The following is a 26852-nucleotide window of genomic DNA, read 5'->3' as shown; positions in this document are numbered from 1 at the left end:
GTGGCGCAATCTCGGCTCACTGCAACCTCCGCCTCCCAGGTTCAAGCGATTCTCCGACTCAGCCTCCTGAGAAGCTGGGATTACAGACGCCTGCCACCATGCCCAGCTAATTTTTGTATTTTTAGTAGGGACAGGGTTTCACCATATTAGCCACGCTGGTCTTGAACTCCTGACCTCAGGTGATCCACCTGCCTTGGCCTCCCGAAGTGCTGGGATTACAGGCATGAGCCACCGCACCCGGCCTCCTGCTTTCAGTTCTTCTATGTATATGCCCAGAACTAGAATTGCTGGATCACATGATAATTCTATTTTAAATTTTCTGAGGTACTGCCATACTGTTTTTCATAGTGACTGTACTATTTTACATTCCCATCAACAGTACACAGCATTCCAATTTCCCCACATTCTCACCAATACTTGCTATTTCTGTTTTTTTTTTTTTTTTTGAGGGGTGTGGGGGATAGTAGCACTAGTAGCCAGCACCTAGTGCTGTGAGGTGGTATCTCATTGTTGTTTCAATTTGCATTTCCCTAATGATTAATGATGTTTAGCATCTCTTCATGTGCTTACTGGCCACTTGTTTGTCTTTGGTAAGATGTTTATTCAAGTCCTTTGCCCATTAAATTTTTAAAAAAATTTAAGTTGATACATAATATTTGTATATAGTTATGGGGTACCTGTGATATTGTTACATCCATAGAATATGTAATGATCAAGTAAGGGTATTTAAGATATCCATCATCACAAGTATTTATTATTTTTGTGTTGAGAACATTTCAAGTCCTTACTTATTTTGAAATGTACAATACATAGTTACTAACTATAGTCACTCTACTATTGAACAATAGAAATTATTCCTTCTAACTGCATGTTTGTAATCAGTAACCAACCCCTCTTCACCCTCCTGCCCACATGCTGATATCCTTCTCAGTCTCTGTTAACTATCATTCTACTCTCTACCTTCATGAGATAAACCTTTTTAGTTCCCTTATATGAGTGAGTTCATGCAGTGTTTGTCTTTCTGTATCTGACTTATTTCATTTAGCATAATGACTTTCAGTTCCATCCACATTACTGCAAATGAATGGAGTTGCATATATCTCTTTGATATATTGATTTTCTTTCTTTTTTCTTTTTTCTTTTTTTTTGAGATGGAGTCTAACCTCTTGCCCAGGCTGAAGTGCAGCGGCACGATCTTGGCTCACTGCAACCTCTGCCTCCTGTCTCAGCCTCCCAAGTAGCTATAATCCCAAGTAGCTGGATTACAGGCATAGGCCACCACACCCGGCTAATTTTTGTATTTTTAGTAGAGGCGGGGTTTCACCATGTTGGCCAGGCTGGTCTTTAACTCCTGACCTCAAGTGATCCGTCCACCCCGGCCTCCCAAAGTGCTGGGATTAGAGGCATGATCCATTTCACCTGGCCAATTTGCTGTCTCTTGGATAAATACCCAATAATAGGATTGCTGTATCATATGATAGTTCTATTTTTAGTTTTTTTGAGAAATCTCCAACCTGTTGTCTATAGTGACTGCAATAATTTACATTCCCACCAACAGTATATAAGAGTTCCCTTTTCTCTGCATCCACACTAGTATCTGTTATGTTTTGTCTTTCTGATAATAGCAATTTGATAAGATGATATCTCATTGTAGTTTTAATTTGAATTTATTTTATTTTATTTTTTTTTTTGAGACGGAGTCTCGCTCTGTCGCCCAGGCTGGAGTGCAGTGGCCTGATCTCAGCTCACTGCAAGCTCCGCCTCCCGGGTTCACACCATTCTCCTGCCTCAGCCTCCCGAGTAGCTGGGACTACAGGCGCCCGCCACCTCGCCCGGCTAGTTTTTTGTAGTTTTAGTAGAGACGGGGTTTCACTGTGTTCACCAGGATGGTCTCGATCTCCTGACCTCGTGATCCACCCGTCTCGGCCTCCCAAAGTGCTGGGATTACAGGCTTGAGCCACCGCGCCCGGCCGAATTTCTTGATGATTAGTGATGTTGAGCATTTTTCATATACTTGTTAACCATTTATACGTTGTATGTCTTTTTTTGAGAAATGTCTGTTCAGGTCTTTTGCCCATTTTAAAAACACATAGTTTTTTTTCCTATTGAGTTATTTGGGTACCTTGTATATTCTGGATATTAGTCCTTGTCAGATGGATATTTTGCAAATATTTTCTTCCATCAACCAGATTGTCTTTTCACTTTGTTGATTGTTTCCTTTGCTATGCTGAAGGTTTTTAGTTTAATATAGTCCTCTTTGTCTATTTTTGTTTTTGTTGCCTGTGCTCTTGGGGCCTTAGTCATAAAATATTTGCCTAGACCAATGTCATGGAGTGTTCTTCCTACATTTTCTTCTGGTTCATAGTTTCAGGTCTTACGTTTAAGTCTTTAATCTGTCATGCACTAATTTTTGTATATGGTGAGAGATAGAGATCTAATTTCATTCTTCTACATATGAATGTTTAGTTTTTCCAGCACCATTTATTGAAGAGACTGTCCTTTCCCCAGTGCATGTTCTTGGTGCCTTTGTTGAAAATCACTTGGCTGCAAATACATGTGTTTATTTCTGGGCTCTCTATTCTTGTCCATTGTTCTGTCTATTTTCATACCAATACCATGCTGTTTTGGTTACTATAGCCTTTAATATATTTTCAAGTCAGGTAATGTATTACTTGCAGTTTTGCTTAGGATTGCTTTGGCTATTTGGATCCCTACAAATTTTTTTTTTTTTTCCTATTTCTGTGAAAAATGTCATTGGTATTTTGATAGGAATTGTACTGAATCTATAGATTGCTCTTGGTATTATGGTCATTTTAACAACATTAATTTATTCTAATCCGTGAGCATGGCATATATTTCCATTTGTTTGTGTCCTCTTCCATTTCTTTAATGGGTGTTTTATAGTTTTTCCTGTAGCGGTCTTTCACCTCCTTGATTAAATTTATTCCTAGTTTTTTTTTTTTTTTTTTTTTTCTGTAGCTATTGTAAATGGGATTGCTTTCTTGACTTTTTTTTTTTTCCAGATTGATCGCTGTTAGCATATGGGGACACTGTTGATTTTTGTATGTTGATTTTGTATACTGCAACTTTATTGAACTTGTTTATCAGTTATAAGAGTTTTTTTGTGTAGTGTTTAGGCTTTTCTGATTATAAAATCATGTCACGTGAATGAGTGAAAATTTGACTTCCTGTTTTCCAGTTTGGATGTCTTTTATTTCTTTCTCTTGCCTGATTGCCCTGGCTAGGACTTCCCGTACTGTGTTGAATAAGAGTGGTGAAAGTGGGCATCCTTGTTTAGTTCCAATTATTAGAGGAAAGGTTTCCAGTTTTCCCCATTCAGCATGATGTTAGCTGTGGGTCTGTCATATATCCTTTGCCCATTTTTGAATCAGGTCGTTTGTGGTGTTTTTGGTTGTTGTTGCACAGGGGGTAGTACTTTGAGACTATGTAAATATCCTCTTCCTTGTTTAACTTTCACCCACTAGTTTTAGCATCTTTTGTTGCTTCCTGGCTGAATTATTACAATTATGGTTACCAAATGGTGATTTTCTAAGTTCATCATTTCTTATTAGTTGGCTTTCATGAAAAATCCTTCCCCTCTCTTGATTTATTTATTCATGAAAAATCCTTCCCCTCTCTTGATTTATTTATTCGTGCATTTATTTATGACTTTATGGATTTATTTCCTGTTTTTGCAGTGGGTGATAATCTGTTACTATTATTTATTTTGATGCCCCAAATGGTTCTAGGTTTGGCTAATGGGATCCCTTTAAAGTTAGCTTCTGTGTCCTAGTAATGTGTGCCTATTATCCTTTGAGCAGTTCTGTACTTACTGGCAGAACAAGATTTTCAGGCTTATCTTGTACCTTTCTTGCCACTGCCCTGGAATCAATCATTTCTCTAAGAAGTCTCGGTGGTTTTTTCTTTTTTCTTTTTTTTTTAGTGGAGAATGATATTTAGAAAACAAGATCTGGGCACCAAGTGTGCTCCCAGGTCCTGTCAGTGGACAGAGTGAGCGAATACATGCATGTATATATAGACACACATCTATATTTATATATCTGTCCATGTATATTAAACAACTATTAATTCATACCCACACTTCCAATTGCAATCCAACACTAGAGGATTCATTCTCATTTTCTTCCCTTTCATATTGTAACATTGACAGTGAGAACCTGGGACTTCCAAGATCTGCAATATGTATTACTTATGTGATTAATGCCCCTGTATGTGATCATTCTTCATTTGGCTTCTTTATCCCACCTGGGTTCTGACACCCCAGTGCCAGACTACATGAACGCCTGGTGAATGCCTTTTTCACCCTATGTTGGGCTGCCCATGGCAGGCCCCCTTGCAGATGCCATCATCACCCCCCTTAGTTCTGATACCCTGTGCCAGGTGCCACATGAATGCCCTCCTTGGCCCAGTTGGGCTCTGAAACTTCACACTAGGCCACCACTGCTGCCCCACGTGAGGATGCCATCCTCATCTCACTCAGTCTCTGATGTCCCAAATCTGCTCCGTGACACAAACCTGTCCCATCCTACTCAAGTTTGTCAATCTGTGCTGCCACCTTCCTCCCCCGTGAAGATGCCTATCTTGCTTGGTCTTTATGAGTGGCTTTTAGATTGAATTATTCAGAGCCAAGGATGCTAAAAAATGCTCGACAATGCATCAGATAGTCCCACACAATGAAGAATTGTCCCTCACCCAAGGCCAATAGTATCCTTATTAAGAAGCCCTGACACGAAGGCCTAGAAACAGAAAGGAAATATGGAGGGAAAATATGACTGTGAGTCTCCAACACAGTTTAAGGAAAGACATGAAGTCAGAAATCCAGGTACTAGCAAGCCATTTTAGCATTTGTTCATTCAAGAAGAATGTGTTGATTATTTGCCAAATTTGTTAGCTCCAGGGAATCAGAGATGAATGAACAATGTGTCTGCCTTTAAGGAGAGCACAGCCTAGTCACTGTGGGTAAAATGCTGTATTTCAACAGCTTTCAGAGGCAAGCAGTTGTAAAACATACTATTATTTTGTATACCAAGAAATAAAAAGCCTTCCAATAGATCTGTAACATGATTTTTATCCCTTAGAGTGTTTGTTTTATGTTTGTTGCTACTTAGGTTGTTTCTAGTTTTTTTTTAGTTTGTTTTTACAGCTATAAACAATACAGTAACAACTTGGCTTACACTAGAATGTGGGCACAACAGGTATCTTGCCTTTGCCTTCTTGCTCCCTGCCATAGCCCTGGCATCCGGCATAGTGCCTGACTCAGAGTTGACCCTCATGCATATTTTTTGAATAAATGAATGAATGACTATATTTGGGAAGCACTTGTTCAAGTTTGTTTATGGAATAAACTTCTCAGACATGAAGTTATGCTCTCTCTCCCCAACCATTCCTCTTGAAGTACTTAAGCAAACTTCTACTTATGGAAATCAATACAGGCAGCCCTCTGTATCCATGGGTTTTGCGTCTGTGGATTTAACCAACCATGGGTTGAAAATATTCAGGAAATAATTTTGTGTCTGTATTGAACACGTACACACTTTTAAAATCTTGTCATTATTCCTTAAATAATACAATATAACAGCTATTTACATAGCATTTACTTTGTATTAGGTATTATAAGTCATCTAGAGAGGATTTAAAGTATACAGGAGGATATGCCTAAGTTATATGCAGATACTATGCCATTTCATATGAGAGACTTGAGCATCCATGGATTTTGGTATCTGTGGGAGGTCCTGGAGCCAATCCATTGAAGATATTGAGAGTGTATATGATTATATTCAAAAGAAGGAAGCAGAGCAAGAAGCAAATAATTTCTGAAATGAATTTCTCATAAAAGGTTATGAAAAGAGGCACAAAGCAATGGAAAAACAACACTCCCAACAACTTATTGAAATGTTTCTATGATTATAAAAGTTACACATGCATGCATACACACACAATGAAAATTTGGAAAATGAAGAAAAATATGAAGCTAAAAATAAAAATCATTCATTGTTCTGTAGTTTAGATATAATCATGCTAGTATTTTGGAAAATGTCCTTCCAGAGATATAGATATAGCTATGGATACAGATACACATATAAATTATATATAGTACAACTAGTTGTTTTCCTACTGCCAGACATTTAGGTTACTTCCAATGTTTTGCAATTTAAAAAATCCTACAACAAATGTTTTTGTACCTAAATCTGTGACTAATTTAATAGCTATTTCCTTGATATATTATTGCACTTAGACTCGGTGAAATAAAGGAAACATTCTTTTTTTTTTTTTTTTTTTTTTTTTTTTTTGAGATGGAGTTTCACTCTGTTTTCCCCGGGCTGGAGTGCAGTGGTACGATCTCAGCTCACTGCAACCTCCGCCTCCCAGGTCAAGTGATTCTCCTGCCTCAGCCTCACAAGTAGCTGGGACTACAGGCACCCAGCACCGTGCCCAGCTAATTTTTGTATTTTTAGAAGACATGGGGTTTCGCTATCTTGGCCAGACAGGTCTCGAACGCTGACCTCGTGATCCGTCCGCCTCAGCCTCCCAAAGTGCTGGGATTACGGGCATGAACCACCAGGCCCGGCCAAAGGAAACATTCTTAAGGCTACTGGTACATATTTCCAAATTACCTTAGACAAAATGACAAATAAAGACCTAGACTTTAAAAAATACACAAAAATAAAAAACAATTAAATGAATATAAGAATCATGCATTTTCCCTACTCTGAGTACAGTTATCCCTCAGTATTCAAAGGGGGATTGGTTTCAGGATCTTCTGTGGATACCAAAATTCATAGATACTCAAGTCCCTCATATATAAAATGGTGTAGTATTTGCATATTACCTATGCACATCCTCCTGTATACTTTAAATCATCTCTAGATTACTTATAATACTTAATTCGGTGCCTACATCTTATATCATTTCTGTGAATTCAACATAGTACCCAGCATGTGGTAAACTCAAGTTTTACTTATTAGAACTCTGTTAATTTATTACCCCCATTTTATTTTGATCCACATTTGGTTGAATCCACAGATGTAGAACCCAGGCATACAGAGTGCTGGCTGTATACTGATCCTGTCCTTTTTCTTTTCTTTTTGTTATTGTTAAGAAATTCAAGTGCCAATGTTGAAGCTTAAGCACAGGATTTATACCAAGTCTAATTTGGGCACATTTATATTCTCCTTTCCTTAAGACCTAGTTTTCTATTTGTGTTTTTCCAGATAGAATGTATCTGTTGTAAGCCTTCTCAGATTCCTTGGTAAGGAGACGTAAAGACACAAATGATGTAGAACCTTGCTATTTCCATCCACAAGTGCACTTGAATGAAACCTGTGGTTTAGCAGACATAAGTAACCTCGACTACCTAGCCTTTCCAGAAGAAAACACGAAGCAACAGCGATTATGGGTGGCATTGTATTATTCTCAGCCTGCACTAAATTGTCACTGTCTTCATCAGAGTCTTCCTCCCTTTCAAATCTCCCCCACTCCTTTCTTTTGGGGGCAGATGCAGAATTGAATTCCTAGAAAAATCTAGCAGATTCTGTCTCAATCCTCCCAGTGTTGCCCAAACACGATCTCTTAAAGTTAGGCAACAATGATTACATTTTATAGAACAAATTTTCTGGAATTTTTATGCCCAGGTTGCTGATTTTACTCTGATCTCCGATCTCCTTCTTGGCATTCTTATAGGCCCTATGGATGACACGTCTACATACACACATACCTCACCTCTGCATACTTCTACCCATCCCCCAACACACAGTTCAACCTTGTGTGGCTGTCGCCGCTCCCCATCCCTCATGTAAATGCTTACGTTCACATGGATAAACACTTCCACTCACCTCAGAAATCCTGGTTCCTGAAGATTATTTCTGAGGTAATTGGATTTAAGGGTAAAGAGGCATCTTTTCTTAGAAAAATGAGAACAATTGTGGCAAGGGATAAATTGCCCCTTTCCACTCTAGTTCTGAGGCCCGTTCATAATCTAGAGTTTGGGTTCCCCCTTCCCCCAATACCCCAAGGCATAGCCATACATTGAGACACTGGCCCACCTTTCAGGAAGGAGTGGGTATGCCAGAACTGAACTGAATGCGGGATGACATTAACATCTGTATATCCTTGTCTATGCAAAACATCGCTATGGGTCTTCCAAGTCCTGTTAGTTGATATGCGTAGTTGAAAAACCTGTTTTTTTTTCCCCTCTTCATAATGTTGAATTTTTGAAACAGGTTTAGACCACACAGGCAGACCTCCACTGACAAATAGGTTAAGATCCAGCAAGTGACTTCATCTGTTGGTTTGAGTTTTCCCACAAAGCACTGTCTTATGAATGTTTGCCCCTGGCTAGTCAACTCAAAGTGCCTGAAAGACTGCACACGTACATTAAAAAACAGTACGAAACAATGCTGCGAATGAGTAAAACAGAAAAGCAATACATTTGAATAAGACTATCTATATAGAGAGAACGCTGAGTTTTTAAAAAGATTTACTTGGAGAAAGGTGAATAGTTAACTGGAGACACTTTATGGAGCTTCTCAAGAGAAGTCTGAACATTCAAAAGTTTTTGACAAGGTTCTTTTATTCCTTTTGATCTATTTTCATTTTGAATATTTAAAGCAACCGAGTCTTTTATGATGTCCAAATTCACTTCAAAATATACCTTGCATTTTCCTTGATCCAGAAGGATTACTATCCCTACACATATGCTTGCCGAGTATGTTTAACATTTGTGTTATTAGTAGTTATGAGTAGTATTAGTTGTATTTGAATTACCAATAAACCCAAAAAAGAGAAATGATGAGGAAGTCAGATTTCTAAAGTTAACTTACCAAAATATAGTAGATAAAGACAAAGAAGAAACATTGAAATGGCTCTGGTGAGTTCTGAAAAAGACTTCATAGGAGATAGTGGGCTAAGTAGATTTTGAGAGGAGAAAGGAGCAGAGGAAGACAGGGTTTGTCCATGATTCCTCTCAGGGGCATAAAGCAGGTGGAGAAATGGCCTTAGATGCTCAGTTCTAGCTGCCATGTGTGCAACTGATGACACATGCCACATTGATGGGATTCACCAAGCCCAGGAGCCCGAAAATGAAACCAACTTTACTTTTCTAATGTTGAACCTAAGATGACCTATTTTGACTAATGTCAGATAAACTTTTTTTCTAGATGTTTTCAAATGTTCTCTGCCCACTCCAGTGATGTTTTAGTCAAATTGAGGTATTAATATCTCTATTTCAGTTCGTTTCATGAATACTATATAGGTACTCTCTTTCCATTCTTTCTCCTACCCCACTGTCCCCTGCACGCACTGCCTGATGGAAGGACTTTGTTTTTTGTGATGGACCTTGCATGTGGAGGGAATGAGTCTTATGTGTGTGTGTGTGTGTGTATGTATGTGTGTGTGTGGTTCATATGTGGGATGGCCTGGAGGGTATACTCTTTTTCTAGTCTTATGTGTTTTTTAGCATGGCTGATGTGGGAGAGATTGCTAGTTGTTTATCAATGTCAGTGTATTTTACAGAAATAGAACTCCTGATTTTTAGTTGGACACATGTTCCCTTTGAATAAAGGTAACAATTGCAGCCAGCTGTGGCAGAAGAAAAGTGTACACTTTCCAGGTGGTATCCTTATTTTTTCATTTTCTTGAGTTAGAATTCAGACATGCCAATGAGCCATTTGAACACGCAGTTGTAAACAAGCACTCTAGGACTGGTGGTTCTGAGATAGAAGGCCTCCTGGACAGCCTCATGGGACAGAACTACTGTATCTGTCCTATCCACCCTGGAATGCCTATCCAGCGTGTTTTGTGTGAGATAAATAAATTTAGATTTGCTTAAGCCATTGTAAATTCGGGTCTTTGTTACAGTAGCTGAACTTACATCCTAACTAGCAAGTGGTGGAAGGAGAGGAGGCTAATCAATGTAACAGGATGTTACACATACAAGAAACTTGCTCAATAGGTTGCCAAGAAAAGGTCGTGAATAGTGGACAGATGTGGACTACAAGGAGGTTCCCAGAAGCAGCAATATTGTCTCTGTTAATGCTACAGAGATAACCAAGCCTTTAAGGAACATATTAGAAGTATAGCATTCCCATGTAATGCAATACCCAGAAATGCATTGTGGATAAAAACAATTCTTTATCACTGCAACTCAATAAACAACTTAATGTATTCCCTAGAAGAAATGATTAAAACTCCATCCCAGTACTGTTTGGCTGACCTTAAGATCAACTTGATGTTTAGCATCCCATATTTATAGAGTTTAGATTTTAAAGAGGAAGGATTAACATGTTTACTGACTGATTAAAAGAATACATCATAAAGCAGAGAATATTCTTCAGTTGTGGCAAGACAGCAATGTGTCTGTACTTTGCAAGTTGATAGACAGGTTTCAAGGCAAAAAAGTTGGAATCTTGGCTACACAAACAATAAACACCAAAGATACTCATCCAGCTAGATTTCCCACCTCCCATAGTTCATGGAAATTACCAAGTTTCATTCAATAAGTGTAGGAGATACAGGGAAACAGAGATTATCGGAATTTCATCATGTCCTTGGGCTCAACAGTAATTCTTAGTCCTTCTGAGCACATTTAGATCATGGGTACATTCTAGAAAGTTACATTCTTCAAAGGTGAAATACATCCTTTGCCTAGAGTCAATGTATTATTTAATCAACTGAAATCATTAAAGCCACCTACATCATGACTGATGTGAGAAGTTTGGCCAATGCCCTGGGATGGATTGGGGATGTGCCCAGCACCCTCCCACTCAGTATGCATCCGGAAGCTCTCCCTTTCTTCCAGCCCAGAGAGAATCTGTGTCTGGGGAGGGGTGGGGAGTCTGTGTTGTCTGGGAAGCACCGGGATGCATATCAATCACTCTGTTTGGTGGGTAGCACAGACACACTGCCCCTTTATCCAATCACTATGCAGGCCCTCCCTGGGCCAGAAAGGAGAACTCTTTACAACACAGATGGTGCTATTAGTTTCAGTAAGAATGTTTGTGAAGTGCTTAATAGTTTACAGAGTCCTCTAGGTTATTTGTTTTTATTTTGCCGGGAACTACACTTAGATGGCAGATTTTGATCCTGGTGTTTGCACTTTCCTTCTAACTGACTAATCAACAAAGATGTGCGGAACTTGTCTCCTGGATCTATGATAAAAACGGGCCTAGAAATGTCCCGAGCTGGGAACTCACTGGTTTTTTTACTGGTGATGGCTTCTGATACTACCACCATCCAGAACACCAGGGACCTCTCTTGATCCCACAGAGATCTTTTCATGAATATTTCCCTGGACACATTTCCTCCCTACCCAGCTGGTTGTTTAAATTGATCTTTTCATGTTAACATATTCAGATTTTGGAGAATACACCCAGTATAGGCAGGTCTGTTCATTTTTTTTTTTCTCGTTGTTCATTTTATTTAGCTTTAGCTTAGCCCACTTATCAGACAACTGTGTGTTGTTGAAATAGTTCCCTTCTCTGTTCTACCTTCACATTACATAACTTCACCAACCTATGGTTTTTGGTTATGGAGGAAGCAAAGTCCTTTTTATCCATTGTGACTAGGTCTCTCACTTAGGACCAAGATAGGCTGTACCTCCAGCAGCCTCTTAAGTCCCTTCAACCTTGCTTTGTAGAAAATAATTCAGGCTTCCAATGGGCACTCTGAACTACTGCTTTTTCTCTGTTACTTAAAAGAATTCTGTAGCCCATCTACCTTGACCAATCCCTCATTTTTTTATGGTGTCACTAGTTTGTAACAGTGTCTTCTTTACTCGGGATACGTGCCTCTCATTGAGTCCACAAATCATCCCCCTGCAAGTCTCTTATCAGTACATCTGCCTGTTCATGCGTATGAGTAAGCTGTTAATCAGCTTTTGTTTAATATTACTATGAACATTTCAACTTCAAGTTAATATTGTAACTAGGCCTCTCCCTTAGGACCAGAACAGGCTGTACCTCCAGCAGCCCCTCAAGTCCCTTTGACCTTCCTTTGTAGAAAACAATTCAGGCTTCCAATGGGCAATCTGAGCTGCTGCTTTTTCTCCGTTACTTAAAAGAATTTTGTAGCCCACCTACCTTGACCAATCCCTTATTACTTCTCTGCACGGAAACTGATAAAAATTTATGTCTACTTCAGAGGCTAGCATCATCCCTGGCATTTTTTTTTTCTTTTACCTTCCACATTGGTCCCTCTCCCACTCACCAGCCAAAGAAGAGACGACAACAATGCTTCCATTGCTCTGCTTCAGCATGGGCAAGGCAGCTACAGTCAGGACCACATAACTGAGGAAGTTGACCTCCATGCTTTTGCGCACATGGTGAATATCATCATGAAAAAGATTCAAAGAAGTGTTGGTGATGTGGTTGAGAATGAGCATGTCTAGTCCTCCTGCAAGAGATGGCTATATTAAGAAATCATCTGGGGTTGACTCCTTTCCCATTCTCCTCCCAAAAGCTCTTTGGTGACCCCAAGGGCAAAGTTCAGAGGAGGAGGGAAGAGAAACAGCCTTACCCATGAGCTTTCCTGCTTGGGCAACAAATTGCTCTGCGAAGGTCATGTCTTCCATGGTGCCAGCAATGTAGTGTGCTGAGGCTGCTCCAAGTTCCAGGCAGTGGGAAACCACCTGCAGTGACAAAGCAGAAATGGCATCAGTCTTAGCTGCAGACTTTTGGGGCATAGTATCTGAAGTAATGGGGGGCTTAAATGAGAGATTGCTCACAGCCCTGTTTAGGTAAGAAATGGTAAGTATGTTTGTGTGTGTGTTGCCGAATATAACCCTCATGATCATCGTCCTCTCTCTGAAATATTTTCTGGAACATGGTGGGGTTTAAGTGAATAAATCATCACAGTGCTGGGGTTTAAGTTCATGATTTATGCTCATGGCTTCTGTGAATAGGTATTTCTGAAGGCAATATGAGTGTAGATGTTGGTTACTATGTGGGTAGCTCTAGGTTTGTGAATGTTTGTACATCTTTGGGTTTGTGAGTCTATGAGAGGGCATGTGCCTGGGAGTCTGCATGGGTATGAGGATACGTATTCATGAGCAGGTACTGGGATTTCAGTTTTTGAAAACATCTCTATGTATCTGTAGTTCAATGTGTAAATGTGTGTGACTAGGCATGTCTGTGAGCATATATAGCTCAAGGACTCTGTTGCAGAATCTCTCTCTCTGTCTCTCACACACACACACACACACACACGAATGAATATTTAAATGCATACTTTTATATTCCTGTGGGTTTTTTGGTGTTTGAATCTATATATGAGAGTAAAAAATTAAGCGTGTGTGTGTGTGTGTGTGCATGTGCATCTGTATATAGATCTGCGATATGCTAGCTTCTGTGTATATGTGAGCATATATAAGAACACATCTGGGCATGTGAGGGTACATGTATCTGCGGGCATGGAACCCTCACCTTCTGTAGAGTTTCTTTTGACCTCGCTGTTACCACCACGTGGGCTCCCATCTTCGCCAGATGATAAGCCATCTCTCTTCCGATCCCTTTGCTGGCCCCTGTGACAATCACTTTCTTTCCTTGGAGCATCTCTGAGGAACCCCAGAAGGAAGTGAGGACCATACCCAAGTTGGCAGCAAAATTCCTTCTCCCTCTCTGGATATAGGCAGGCTTATCTCAATTTGTAACTTAAAGGTTATGAGCCCAGATCAGTTTGTCACAAACTCTGTAAATCACTGTGGGAACAGGCCACGTCTTTCATAAACATGCTCTGAAGTGGGAGGTTTGGGCTGACAGCCTCCCTACTGTCATTTCTAAAAACCTCCATGGAAAGAGATCATAGGATGAGGCCAGAAAAGTCATACATGGTTCAGCTAAAATGCTGGAGTTCCAGACATTTCTGGACTCTTTCAATTTTGCTCAATTGAAAGTATATTTAACAAGGAATCAAAACACATGTGTTCATAGAAATTCCAGGGATTTTCCCTCACTTCTATGTAGTCATCATCTCCAGAGATTTTTTTTTTCTTTGCCTCCCACTTATCAGTCTCTTCATAGAGCCCAATTAGCTGGCTGAGTTGTGAATTTGGGTATTACTCTCATTTTTGTAGAATATTTGAAATTGCTTTCCATTAAGGGTGCCAAATAAAGCATGGCCTATTTGGCAAGATTTTGGCTACACGATTACCCTCCCTACACATTCCCCCCTGCCCACAGCCTGTAGCTGGAGGACACAAAAGTACTGTTTTACCTCAGGGTTCCCTCATTTTCACCAACTTTGAGGATCAAGAACCATCTTGGTCCTCAGGAACACTAAGCACCCCTGTGTTTTTAAAACCTATTCCTCCAAAGTGAGACACATGGGTACTTACCTGGTCTGAATTCCTCATATGCAGAATAGTAGTAGTAGGCCATGAAGAGCCCCAGAATGGGGAGGAGATATTTTTTCATAAAAGCCATCCGACAGGGAGCTGGCCTGAAGACTCCTGTAGGACACACAGAGAGAACCTACAGAGCTTTCTACAACCTCCTAAGCAGGCAGCAGCCTCTGAATTGTGACATCAGGGACGGGGGAGGCTGGAGTAGTCTCAGGCAGTGCTAGCCAATTTCCCTGTCAGAGCAGCGATTGGCTTTGGGTGGGATCCCATTCGTCCCTGGCAGCCTGTGTGGTGGATTTCATAATGGACAATGTTTACTCCATTTCATTGAGCAAGAGGAGACTTCCAGATGGCCAAGCTCATGACTGTACAGGACTGGATTCCTGAGCATCCCTACCCAAGTCCATCTTACTCTTAACACCATTTACGCCAGGGATCAATGATCTTTCAAAAGTGATTTGTCAAAGACAGAGAGGGAGGAGTGCATGTAGGGCTTCTGGGGGGAAATGTGAGTAATAGCAAAGAGAGCCAAACTCAAGCCAAATCTCACTTTCAGTCCCCCTACTCCCCCACCCAGTCGGAAGCAATTAAAAATAACAGCACAAAACAGCAAAATAAGCTTAGGAAAAAAAATGTGCACATTTTGGGAAAAAATAATGAAAGCAAACAAGCTCTATAAGCCCCACACTCAAGTTCAATGAAAAAGTATTACAACATCAAAGGAGAAATTGCAAGCCAGCCAGAACCCAGATGGCGGGAAATCCAAGACTGGTTCAAGACTCTAAGGCAAGTGCAATGGATCGTACACTTATTACTTTAACAGAGAACAAAGAAGAAATAATGAGTGACAAAAAAGGCACTAAACTATTAAACTGGGTCTTGTAAATTCTGTAGAGGAACAGGAAGCATGGAGAAGATGCTAGAAAGAGGCGACCTGATATAGAAGAAAAAAGAACTAGCATTAGGCAAGTGAAACTAGCTGGGGACGCCCACACCAGCTAAAAATAGATCTAGTAACAGTAAAAGGATGAGGGTGGTGAGAAACCCCTAGCAACTTAGAATTTATTATCAGGGAATATAAAAATAACCACCTCAGTATGTCCATAGCATGAATTCATGAAGGAACAATCCTCAAAGAATTTAAGCTGTATCATTGTTAAGTTTTTCAACTCAAAACCAACCAATCAAATCATGGAAATTACCCCATCACAATGCAATCCTGCGTTCTGTAAGTTATCAGTAGAGCAGGGAAAAAATTTAAATGTGATAATAAGTATCAGTGCTTTGGAGGAGGGATAGGAGTTGGGAGTAGTGGGGGACAGAATTTACACAAGGTTAAGGGAAATTAAGTTATGATTCCAAGTGCAGTATCTGGAAACACTCATCAAATTTTCACTTTAGAGTAAGAAAAAATAATTTAAGACCCAGAGGAGATGAAACAATTTGTCAACAAAGGCTCACAGCTGTGAGGGTCACTTGTAGAAAACAATGGAGATTTGAGAACAGTTGAGGGCTAGACAGAGCTCGAGGTCTATGAAGGACAAAAAGAGAAAAAAGATAAAATTCAAGTAAAAATTAGATTACATGCCTTTAGAACTGTAAGATACATTTGTATAATTTTATAAAGATATGCATGATAGCAAGATATATTACAGACTAGACTCCGTTTTCATCCCTAGAGGAAAGGAAGTGCCAGCCAGAACCCAGATAAGGTTTATTTTCTTAATCCTATACTATTAATAGTAAAATTGTAGGAAACAATGAAAAGTTATTTTGAAATATGATGATGCTGACATGATAGAAAGATGGGCAGACTAGGGACCTTTATTGTCTGACATAAAAAAGAAATAATGAATTTTAAAGTCCATTAAGAAAACATAAATTTAAAGAAAGCAAAAATAACAATGAGTAAGATAAACTGCAGAGTAATAGAAAACAAAGCAAATGCATTAACAATTGCTGATTGTTGGCTCCATTAAAAAATGAAGTCCAACATTGTGTGGCCTCAAAAGACACATTTAAACCCAAAGACACAAACAGATTAATAATTAGATGACCTAATAGCTACGATGCTAGAAAATAAGGATATGTCAAAAGCATCCAATAAAGTGATTTTCATGGGATTAGATAAAATAATTGCTATATAAAATGCATTAATGAGAAACAAGCACACTGTGTAATGGTAGTTGATGCATAAATCTTAGCAGTTCTCAAATTTTTGGTCTCAGGACCCTTGTATACTCTTAATAATTTCCAAGGACCTCAAAGAACTTTTGCCTGTGCAGGTTTTACCTATTGATATTGCTATTGCAGTTGATGCATTAGAAATTAAGACTGAGGATTTTTTTCTAAAACTCAAGAATACATAAGCATACATTCTATTAGCAGTCAGGGCAGTGGCATTAGCATACATCCCGTAGCCTCTGGAAAAGTAAGGTAATGTCTTAGTGTAATTATGAAAATAGTTTTGACCTTTCAACCCTTCAAGAGGGTCTCAGAGACCCATGGGGACTACACTTTAACCATATTATATAATAAACATCTAATCCACTTTGTGTCCATATTTACACGACTGGTTCTCTCATTAGCTTGTAAACTCCTGGAGGACATGGATTATGTCTTTTTCATCTTTGTCTCTTTCCATTTCCCACTAGCCTTGCTTCAAAATAGGCATTCAATAAACTTGCTGTTTCAGTGTTTTTGAGATACTGCAGCAATAAGAAAATTGCTGTCTTCCTGGAGCCTGGTTTAATCTGGGGAAATCACTGGGATTCAGCATTCTGGTCAGAACAGATCAATCCCATCCCCCAAATCTTCTTTCTGGGGTTCTCAACAAAGTTTTAAAAAATAATAAAGACAAAATGAAATACAACTGTTTTCGGCTAGCATTTGTTGCAAGTCAAGTATTCCCTGATTGCATTAAAGTTCCATAGCAAAAGGGCGAACTGTTCACTCCACTCCTTGCGCCCTCCTTTGTAATGCACTGACCATTCACATTCCAGAGCAGGCTTTCACCGGATACCTGGAGCCCACTTGCACAGAATGGGCTTTTCACTGCTGGAGATGAGTATTAGAGCCCAGCCAGGAATTCTCTCTGATTTGATCATTCCCACCGGAATAAATGGAATCAAGCACAAGCAACAGAGTGAAAAGTGCATAGGGGCTGAATGAACAAGAATGGGACTATGAAGGATGGGCCAGATCTGGGGAGACTGATAGGAGATGGCAAAAATGTGAGGAGGGGCAGCCAGAGGGGAAGTTCCTTGCATTTGGCATAAAACGTAGATCATGAAAGAAACACCTGCCATTTAGAAGGGGGCAGCTGTAGTGCTTTTTCATGACTGTTTGGTAGCTTTGTTAAGCAAGTGGTCTCTTTTGAAAATGAATCTTTTTGGGCAAACCTGAGTAAAAAGTAGGTGAACACTGTGTTCAGAGGTTCTGCCTTTCCTGGGAGAATAACACTGCAACGTTGAAACAGGAGAGGATCTTAACATTAAATGAGAATTGATAGGGTTTGGCTGTGTCCCCACCCAAATCTCAACTTGAATTGTATCTCCCACAATTTCCACATGTTGTGAGAGGGACCCAGGGGGAGGTAATTGAATCATGGGGGCTGGTCTTTCCCGTGCTTTTCTCGTGATAGTGAATAAGTCTCACAAGAGCTGATGGCTTTATCAGGTGTTTCCACTTTTGCTTCTTCCTCATTTTTCTCTTGCCACTGCCATGTAAGAAGTGCCTTTTACCTCCTTCCATGATTCTGAGGCCTCCCCAGCCATGTGGAACTGTAAGTCCAATTAAACCTCTCTTTGTTCCCAGGTTCAGGTATGTCTTTATCAGCAGTGTTAAAATGAACTAATATAGTAAATTGGTACCAGTAGTGTGGGCTGTTGCTGAAAAGATATCTGAAAATGTGGAAGTGACTTTGGAACTGGGTAACAGGCAGAGGTTGGAACAGTTTGGAGGGCTCAGAAGAAGATAGAAAAATGTGGGAAAGTTTAGAACCTCCTAGAGGCTTGTTGAATGGCTTTGACAAAAATGCTGATAGTGATATCAACAATAAGGTCCAGACTGAGGTAATCTCAGATGGAGATGAGGAACTTGTTGGGAACTGGAGCAAAGGTAACTGTTATTAAGTGTTAGCAACAAGACTGGTGACATTTTGCCCCTGCCCTAGAGATTTGTGGAACTTTGAAATTGAGAGAGGTTTTTTAGGGTATCTGGCAGAAGAAATTTCTAAGCAGCAAAGCATTCAAGAGGTGACTTGGGTGCTGTTAAAAGCATTCCATGTTAAAAGGGAAACAGAGCATAAAAGTTCAGAAAATTGGCAGCCTGATGATATAAAAAAGAAAAACACATTGTTTGAGGAGAAATTCAAGCCAGCCACAGAAATTTGCATACGTAGCAAGGAGCCAAATATTAATCCCCAATACCATGAGGAAAATGTCTCCAGGCCATGTCAGAGACCTTCACAGCAGCCCCTCCTATCACAGGACCAGAGGCCCAGGAGGAAAAAGTGGTTTCATTGGCCGGGCCCAGGGTCCCTGTGCTATGTGCAGGCTAGGGACTTGGTGCCCTGCATACCAGCTGAAAGGAGCCTGAAAGGAGCTGAAAGTGGCTGAAAGGAGCTAGCCTAGCGCTCAGGCTTTCACTTCAGAGGGTGGAAACCCCAAGTCTTGGAAGCTTCTACATGGTGTTGAGCCTTCCACCTGGTGCACAGAAATCAAGAATTGAGGTTTGGGAACCTCTCCCTAGGTTTCAGAAAGTACGGAAATGCCAGGATTCCCAAGCAAAAGTTTGCTGCAGGGGCAGGGCTCTTATGGAAAACCTCTGCTAGGGCAATGTGGAAGGGAAATGTGGGGTTGGAGACCTGACAGTGTCCCTACTGGGGCACTGCCTAGTGGAGCTGTGAGAAGAAGGCCAGCATCCTCCAGACCCTAGAATGGTAGATCCACTGGCAGTTTGTGCCATCTGCCTGGAAAGCCGCAGGCACTCAATACCAGCCCATGAAAGCAGCCAGGAGGGAGGCTGTACCCTGCAAAACCACACCTTTTGCATCAGTGTGACCTGGAGTCAAAGGAGATCATTTTGGAGCTTTAAAATTTGACTACCACTTTGGATTTTAGACTTGCATGGGCCCTGTAACCCCTTTGTTCTGGCCAATTTCTGCCATTTGGAATGGCTGTATTTACCCAACACCAGTACCCCTATTGTATCTAGGAAGTAACTAGCTTGCTTTTGATTTTACAGGCTGATAGGCAGAAGGGACTTGCCTTGTCTCAGATCAGACTTTTGGACTGTGGGCTTTTGGGTTAATGCTGAAATGAGTTAAAACTTTGGGGGACTGTTGGGAAGGCATGATTGGTTTTGAAATGTGAGGACATGAGATTTGGAGGGGCCAGGGGCGGAATGATATGGTTTGACTGTGTCCTCACCCAAATCTCAACTTGAATTGTATCTCCCAGAATTCCCATGTGTTGGGGGAGGTATCCAGCGGAGGTAATTGAATCATGGGGGCCGGTCTTTCCCCTGCTGTTCTTGTGATCTGATGGGTTTATCAGAGGTTTCTGCTTTTGTTTGTTTCTCATTTTTCTCTTATTGCTGCCATGTAAAAAGTGCCTTTCACTCACTGCCATGATTCTGAGGCCTCCCCAGTCAAGTGGATCTGTAATCCAGCTAAACCTCTTTTTGTTCCTAGTTTCAGGTATGTCTTTATTAGCAGTGTGAAAACAAGCTAATACAATAATGCATAAAATTCTCCCTTTCTTGCCACTCCCAACCCCATTCTCACCCCAGTTCCTCAGGTCTGATTTGAGGAACTCATAGCTGCCAAGATCTTTTCCTCGCTATAGAAAGAACTATCATTTCATGCGATTTTATCCAATAATAGACTTCCTCCTCCTTCCCTTCCTCCTGTTCTCCTCCCTCATGTGTATGTCTAACGAGGGGAGAAGTTCTCATTTGTCAATCTTTCATGTCAATCTCAATGGACAGATTTATTCTATTTTTTACCTAATGGAATCTTGGATCTGGGAGAATGAAGTAGGCATAAAGTAAATTCCCCTCTGTGTGCTTTCCCGTTCCTGCCTGGCACATGTAGCTTGTGATAGGGGACTGAGGGGGTAGAATACCTGGAATCTATTTGCCTTGGAGAGCCAAGGGCCTTCTAGGAAAGAAGAGACCCTCACGAGGTCACGAGCATGGTCTGATCCCTGCCCCCCATGGAGATGGAGGTGCAAACAGTTCTTTTTATAATTAAAAAAAAATTCTGTTGTTTTTATGTTTTAAGGGCATGATCTAAGTAGACAGTTCTAAGCATGTTGTAGTTGTAGTTTTTCAGGTTTTCCCTCTTGCCTAGCTCCTGTGGATTTACACCTGAGCATAAAAGAGAGAGGGGGCCATGTAATAACTAAATAAAGTTATTCAATGAAAGGTTTGTTGAAACACTGGCAGCATGGGGAGCAGTGGAAGAGCCCCGCACAGCTGAGAGGACTGACCTCAGCATGGCCACCATAGGGCTTTGGCCCATCTTGTGTTTTTTCTTGGTTGGTCAGCTCAACTTTCAGGAAGCACACTAGGGTGACACCACAGCCCCAGCCAGGTGGGCATGTCAAGGTTCCAGGGATGTCAGCATTAGAAGGAAGTCACTTGCCCCTGGTGGGACATAGGGTTGCTAGATTTAGCAAATAGAAATACAGAATGTCCAGTTGAATCTGAATTTCAGATAAATGACATAGTTATTTTAAGGATGCCTGCCTATCTATCTGTCTGTCTGTCTGTCTATCTATCTATCTATCTATCTATCTATCTATCTATCTATCTATCTATCTATCTTATCTACCTATCCTCTATCTAAGCTGTCTACCTGTCAAGATGAGATAAACTATTGAAAGAAATATACCTAAACTACTGAAGGGAAGATGTCTTGAAAGGAACATACTTATACTAAAACATGATTCAATCTAGGTTTGGTGGCTCTTGCCTGTAATCCCAGTCACTGGGGAGGCCAAAGACAGGATCTCTTGCGGCCAGGAGTTTGAGACCAGCTTGGGAAACATAGCAAGACTGTCATCTCAAGGAAAAAACAAAACCATTTATCATTCATTGTTTATCTGAAATTTGGATTTAACTGGGTGTCCTGTGTTTAATTTGAAAAGCTTAGAAGTGGCACTGGGCTTTGAGAACCTGAGAAATGGTCTTAGGTGTGGACAAAACATTCTGGACCATGGCTACTGATAGCCATCTGGTCCACCTTTACCAAAGTGGAGCCCAGTATCCTGGCCACAAACAGCCCCAAAAGGCCCTAAGTAGCAAAAGAGGTATATACCACATGGTAGCTGGGTGGAGGAATCATCTACTAACATTTATTTAGTTAGGTATTTACTGTTGGTCAGATACTATGAATAAGAACACCAGTGAAATGCTATCCATGCTCTAGAAGAAGATGATGTGGAAATAAATGAAATGTGTAAGATGTTACCAGTGCACTAATGGAAGTCTACAGTAGGGGTATAAGGAAGGGAGTAGCCTATTCTACATGTGGGACGGGCAAGCAGCAGCTGCTTCCAGAAAGTTGTTTGTTTTGATCCACGTTGAAATATGAGCAGGAATGCTCCAGGAAATGAAGAATGATAACAGCATTGAGTTGGGTTCAGTAGTGTGTGGGGAGAGGGGCGGGCTAGTTTGTAGAACATTCTTTGCATAGGAAGCTGTGTGGGAAAATAGAGGTGTGAAAGAGAAAGGCATGTTTGGGAAACTATGAAAAGTTCCATATGGCTGGATAACTGAATTTTACAAGGTGGGGTTACACAGGAAGAAGGCTGGAGAAGCAAGCAGAGGCACATCTTTGAGGGCCATGAGTGCCCACTGTTGGAGTCTGTAGTTCTGGCCATTTGTTCTCAAGTCATGAAGCCTTTGCCTTCTGTGGCCTCTTCATCCTCACCCCAGAACTCTATCCACTGGCTCTTTGTATCTCCTCATTGCCTTATGCAAAAAATTCTGAATCTTCTACACTCTTTCAGCTCCTCAATCCAGCCTCACGCCCTCCATCAACACTTCACTCTCCCTGCCAGGCTGCGCTGGGATGGCCTTGACCCTGAGAACTTGCAACCCCTGGAGCTATGCCCAGCAATGTTATTGGGCTCCCCCATAACCAGCTGGATTTTTCTACCATGCTTTTTTTTCTCTTTGATCCTTCTCATTAAGCATCACTTGCCATTTTAACCTCCCCAGACATCTTCCCTTGGCTTCTGTCAATCATAGTCACTGGGCTTTTCTTCCTATTTCTCTCACTGCTTCTCAGTTTTCTTTATAGGCTTATCTTTCCTTCTGGATTCCTTGAATGTTGGAGTTGGCCTTCATTCTGTTCTCATTTTTTTTTCTATATTCCCTGCATGATTTCCTTCTCTCTCATGGTTATAATTACAACCTTTGTGTTGATGGATGAGTCTTAAAAGTCTCTATTTCCTGTGGAATTTCTCCTAAGCTTCAGGTAATATAACCACCTGCTTACCCAAACTGCTCTCCTTCTGAGGGCCTCCTAAATATCTCAAATTCATCATGCTGAAACTGACATGATTATTTCTTTAACGGCTTTATTGCAGTGCAATTTATATACTAGAAAATTATCTCATTTTAAGTGTACAATTCAATGATTTTGAATAAATTTGCGGAGTTGAGAAATCATCACTGCAATCTAATTTTAGAACATTTCCATCACCCAAAAAGATTTCTCTTGCCCATTTACAGTCACTCCCTGTTTCCACCCCCAGCACCAGGCAACCAGTAATTTAATTTCCATGTATAGAATTGCCTGCCCTGGACATTTTGTATTAGTATAACTATACAACATGTGATCTTTTATCTGACTTCTTTCACTTAACATGTTTTTGAGATTCTTCCATATTGTAACATGTGTCATTTATTGACAAATCATAGTCCATTGTATGGATATACCACATTTTGTTGATCCATTCACCAGTTCACAGACATTTGGAATTTTCCCCTTTTTTGCTATTATGGATAGTGCTGCAATGAACATTAGTATGAAATTTTTTTTGTGGACATATGCTTTTATTTCTCTTGGGTATATGCCCAAGAGTGGCATTGCTGGGTCATATGGTAAATTTATGTTTAACATTTTTTTTTTTTTTTGAGACTGAGTCTTGCTCTGTGGCCAGGCTGGAGTGCAGTGGCGTGATCTTGGCTCACTGCAACCTCCGCCTCCCGGGTTCAAGCAATTCTCCTGCCTCAGCCTCCTGAGTAGCTAGGACTACAGGGGGCACCACCAAGCCTAGCTGATTTTTGTATTTTTAATAGAGACAGGGTTTTACTACGTTGGCCAGGATGGTCTTGATCTCTTGACCTCATGATCTGCCTGCCTCAGCCTCCCAAAGTGCTGGGATTACAGGTGTGAGCCACCGCACCTGGCCATGTTTAACTTTTTAAGAAACTGCCAAACTGTTCTCCAATGACTTTATTTTTAATCACCATTTCCCATTGATCTCTATTTCAATCAATGGCTTCACCATCCATCTAATTAGTAATCCAGAAACTTAGGAGTTCTTTACTCCTTCCTCTCCATATTCCATTAATCACCAAGTACAGTCGATTCTACTCCTAAGTATCTCTAGAACCATCTCCAAATCTTCACCCTTTGTGACCATCTGTGTTAGTCCATTTTCACACTGCTATAAAGAAAAACCTGAGACTGGGTAATTTATTTAAAAAAAAAAAAAGTTTAATTGACTCACAGTTCTGCATGGCCAGGGAGGCTTCAGGAAACTTACAATTATGGTGAAAGGCTAAGGGGAAGCAAGGCACATCTTACATGGTGACAGGTGAGAGAGCGGCGGGGGGGGGGTGGGGGTGGGGGGGACTGCCAAATACTTTAAAACCATCAGATCTCATGAGAACTCACTATCATGAGAACAGATGAGATTATGGGGGAACCCCCGTAATCCAGTCACCTCCCACCAGGTCCTTCCCTCCTGGACACCTGGGGATTACAATTTGAGATGAGATTTGGGTGGGGACACAGAGCCAGACCATATCCTAACTCAGGCCACCACTGTTTTCTGCTTTAGTGACCTCCTCACATTTCTCTGGCCACCTCACCTTCCCCAATCTATTAATTTTTAAAACAAGCTTGTGAAACATTTGGCACTCACAAAAGAATATAGGAAAACATGAATAATATATAAAGCATAAGTGTGAAACAAAAGCCTCGTGGCTCACCATCCAACTTAAGACATGAACATCCCTGCACTGTAAAGTTCCCCGTGGGCTCTAATCCATCCAATTCTTCACACCACAACTGATCAGCACATTTCTCTGCTTTGGAAGATTCAATGGCTCCCTATTGTCTTTAAGATAAAGTCCAAAGTACCTACTGTAGTTTTACAAGTTCTTCATAATTTTTGAAATTCTTCCCCAGGAACCTCCCCTTGCCCCAACTCCTTGTCATTCAGGTACTGCTCTTCAAAGTCACACCTTCAGGGAATGCTGGGGACCAGAGAAGATGCTCTCTGAACCCTAGGCATTTTCTCTAATCATTGCACTCATCACTTTTTACTCCTAGCTGTTCACTGTCTGCCTTTCCCATCAGATAGTTCTGGGAAGGCAGTGACCATTTCCACTTTGCTTGCCCCTGCATCTCCAGTGTTAGCACGGTGTTTGGCACAGGGTAGTTGCTCAGTAAGCATTTTTTGAGTGTTCAGTGGATGAACTGATTCTGATACATCCAGATACAGATATCTGGTAGGTATTTGGAACTCAGAAGAAAGGTCCAGGTTAAAGATATAGAAATGGAAGAATTAAATCATGGAATTTAATGTTGCAACCATAGGAGTAGATGAAGCCACCAGGGACAGTGAAGGCTAAGAGGGAAATCTTACACTCATGTTTGAGGGTTGGGTGGAAGGGGAAGGCCAGCAAAGGAGAGCAAGGGTGAGCTGGGTCAAGGGAACAGGTCTCAGTGAGATGGGAGAGGTCAAGGAAGGTGAGAAGTGCCAAGAATACAGGGGGTCTGGCACAAAGGAATAATTGGAGATCTTTGCCAGAGAGTTCCAGAGGAGCTAAAGTGGAAATGCTGTGAGTTGAAGAGTGAAGTACCTGAGGGAATGCAGTGTTTACTGGTCCACAATTTTGAGGCATTTGAGAAGCATAGAGATCCGAAAGAGGGTTTTGATTTTGGGGATATAAATGAGTTAAACTTTCATTCAAATTTCATTCAAATGTTCAAATGCATTGAGTATTTGTGCCAGACAGTGTGCTGGGCTGAGCATCTTTTCTGTTTATGGGAAAGATCCAGTAGAATCTAAAAACAAGATCACTGGAAGGACGTGATTTATGGAGTCAGACTCCAGATGATATGGCACATAGCTCTGGAAAAGGAGACCACTTCTTTTGAGAATCGATGAAGTAGGGGATGGGTGGATATTGAATCCTTGCCTTCTGCTTCCAAATTCAGTGAGCTTTTTAGTCTAACTTGTTTCCTTCTTTGCATTTTTGGAAAGCAGCTAAATGCAGCTTCCCCATCTATTCGTATCTCCTGGGGGAGGGCCAGGAAGAAGAAGGTGGGAACTTAAATTCTAAAGTGTCTCCTCTTCCTCAGTGTTGACCACAGCATATACCTTTCATTTTCATTTCTGCCTTGTCCTGCTCCCTCCTAATCTTTATATATTCACAAATTTAAGTCAAGAAAGTTTTTCCAGGTTTCACTTTGTATTTTATATCTGATGAGAGGATTCATGAAATTTGAGGGTTTGGCAACAGTCTCGAAAAACTGACCTAATACGGAACTGAAGGAGAATTTCTAGATTTAGGATGCTAAGAATTTTAACATGCTTCTGCCGGCAGAGGGAGCCCCAGGATTGGGAGCGATAGCTCAGATGGAGACAATTTCTGGCAATGCCGTCAGCAATCCAGAGGGATTTATGGGTTAACTGAAAATAAAAGAGAATGAAAGAGGGAGGGAAGGAGAGAGACTCATATATATAGAAATAGTTACAAACACATAAAATACACGTAACCTGATTCTCTTGCTCCTCGTAACACAGCTAATTTGTACTCTAGTTCAGTGATTCCCAAACCTCCATGAATCATCCCGGAGAACTGAGGGCAGATCCTTAGACCCCACCAAGTCCTGTTGAGTCTGGCTTATTAAGGGTGGGATCCAGGAAACTGTATTTTTTACAAAGCTCCTGACAAAGATTTTTTTTGGCCAAACTTTAGTCAGGTTCCTGAAGCTTCTAGGCCCATCTGGGCACTTCCTTGTAAAATCCAGTTTTACAAAGAATCCTGCTAAGTCAGTTTAGCAAGAACTGCGCCCCCCTCCCATTTTGATACTGATTCCTTGATATCTAATTGGTTTTTTCATTTGCCATCATCCCCCAAGGGGTGCCTGACCACCCTGACCTGTCTTCAGAAATAATCCTGTTTCATTTCAGCCAGAACCCTCCTTATCCCAACCCTGATGTTTCGTCTTAGTAATTTTCCATCC

The 26852-nt window shown here is 40.9% G+C and overlaps 2 protein-coding genes across 3 annotated transcripts in view; one reads left to right on the top strand and one right to left on the bottom strand.

Moving 5' to 3' along the window:
- The window catches only part of LOC105484905 (hydroxysteroid 11-beta dehydrogenase 1), a 30354-nt gene extending 15800 nt beyond the window's left edge, over positions 1-14554 (bottom strand). The window contains exons 1-4 of one of the 2 annotated variants that reach the window (XM_071079781.1): positions 14348-14554; positions 13437-13567; positions 12532-12643; positions 12223-12408 (exon numbers count right to left, since the gene is read on the bottom strand). In XM_071079781.1, coding sequence (XP_070935882.1) covers positions 12223-12408; positions 12532-12643; positions 13437-13567; positions 14348-14435 — 517 coding nt within the window. In that variant the 5' untranslated portion in view covers positions 14436-14554. The remainder of the gene's footprint in view (positions 1-12222; positions 12409-12531; positions 12644-13436; positions 13568-14347) is intronic. The other variant, XM_011746998.3, reaches the window with a different exon arrangement.
- Positions 1-26852, top strand: part of C1H1orf74 (chromosome 1 C1orf74 homolog) — a 108601-nt gene that overhangs the window by 67326 nt on the left and 14423 nt on the right. The window lies entirely within an intron of this gene.

Source organism: Macaca nemestrina, chromosome 1 (assembly GCF_043159975.1).
Source record: "Macaca nemestrina isolate mMacNem1 chromosome 1, mMacNem.hap1, whole genome shotgun sequence".
NCBI classification, from domain to species: domain Eukaryota; kingdom Metazoa; phylum Chordata; class Mammalia; order Primates; family Cercopithecidae; genus Macaca; species Macaca nemestrina.
Note: the sequence above shows the minus strand (reverse complement) of the source record. Positions and strands in the feature narration are given on the sequence as shown.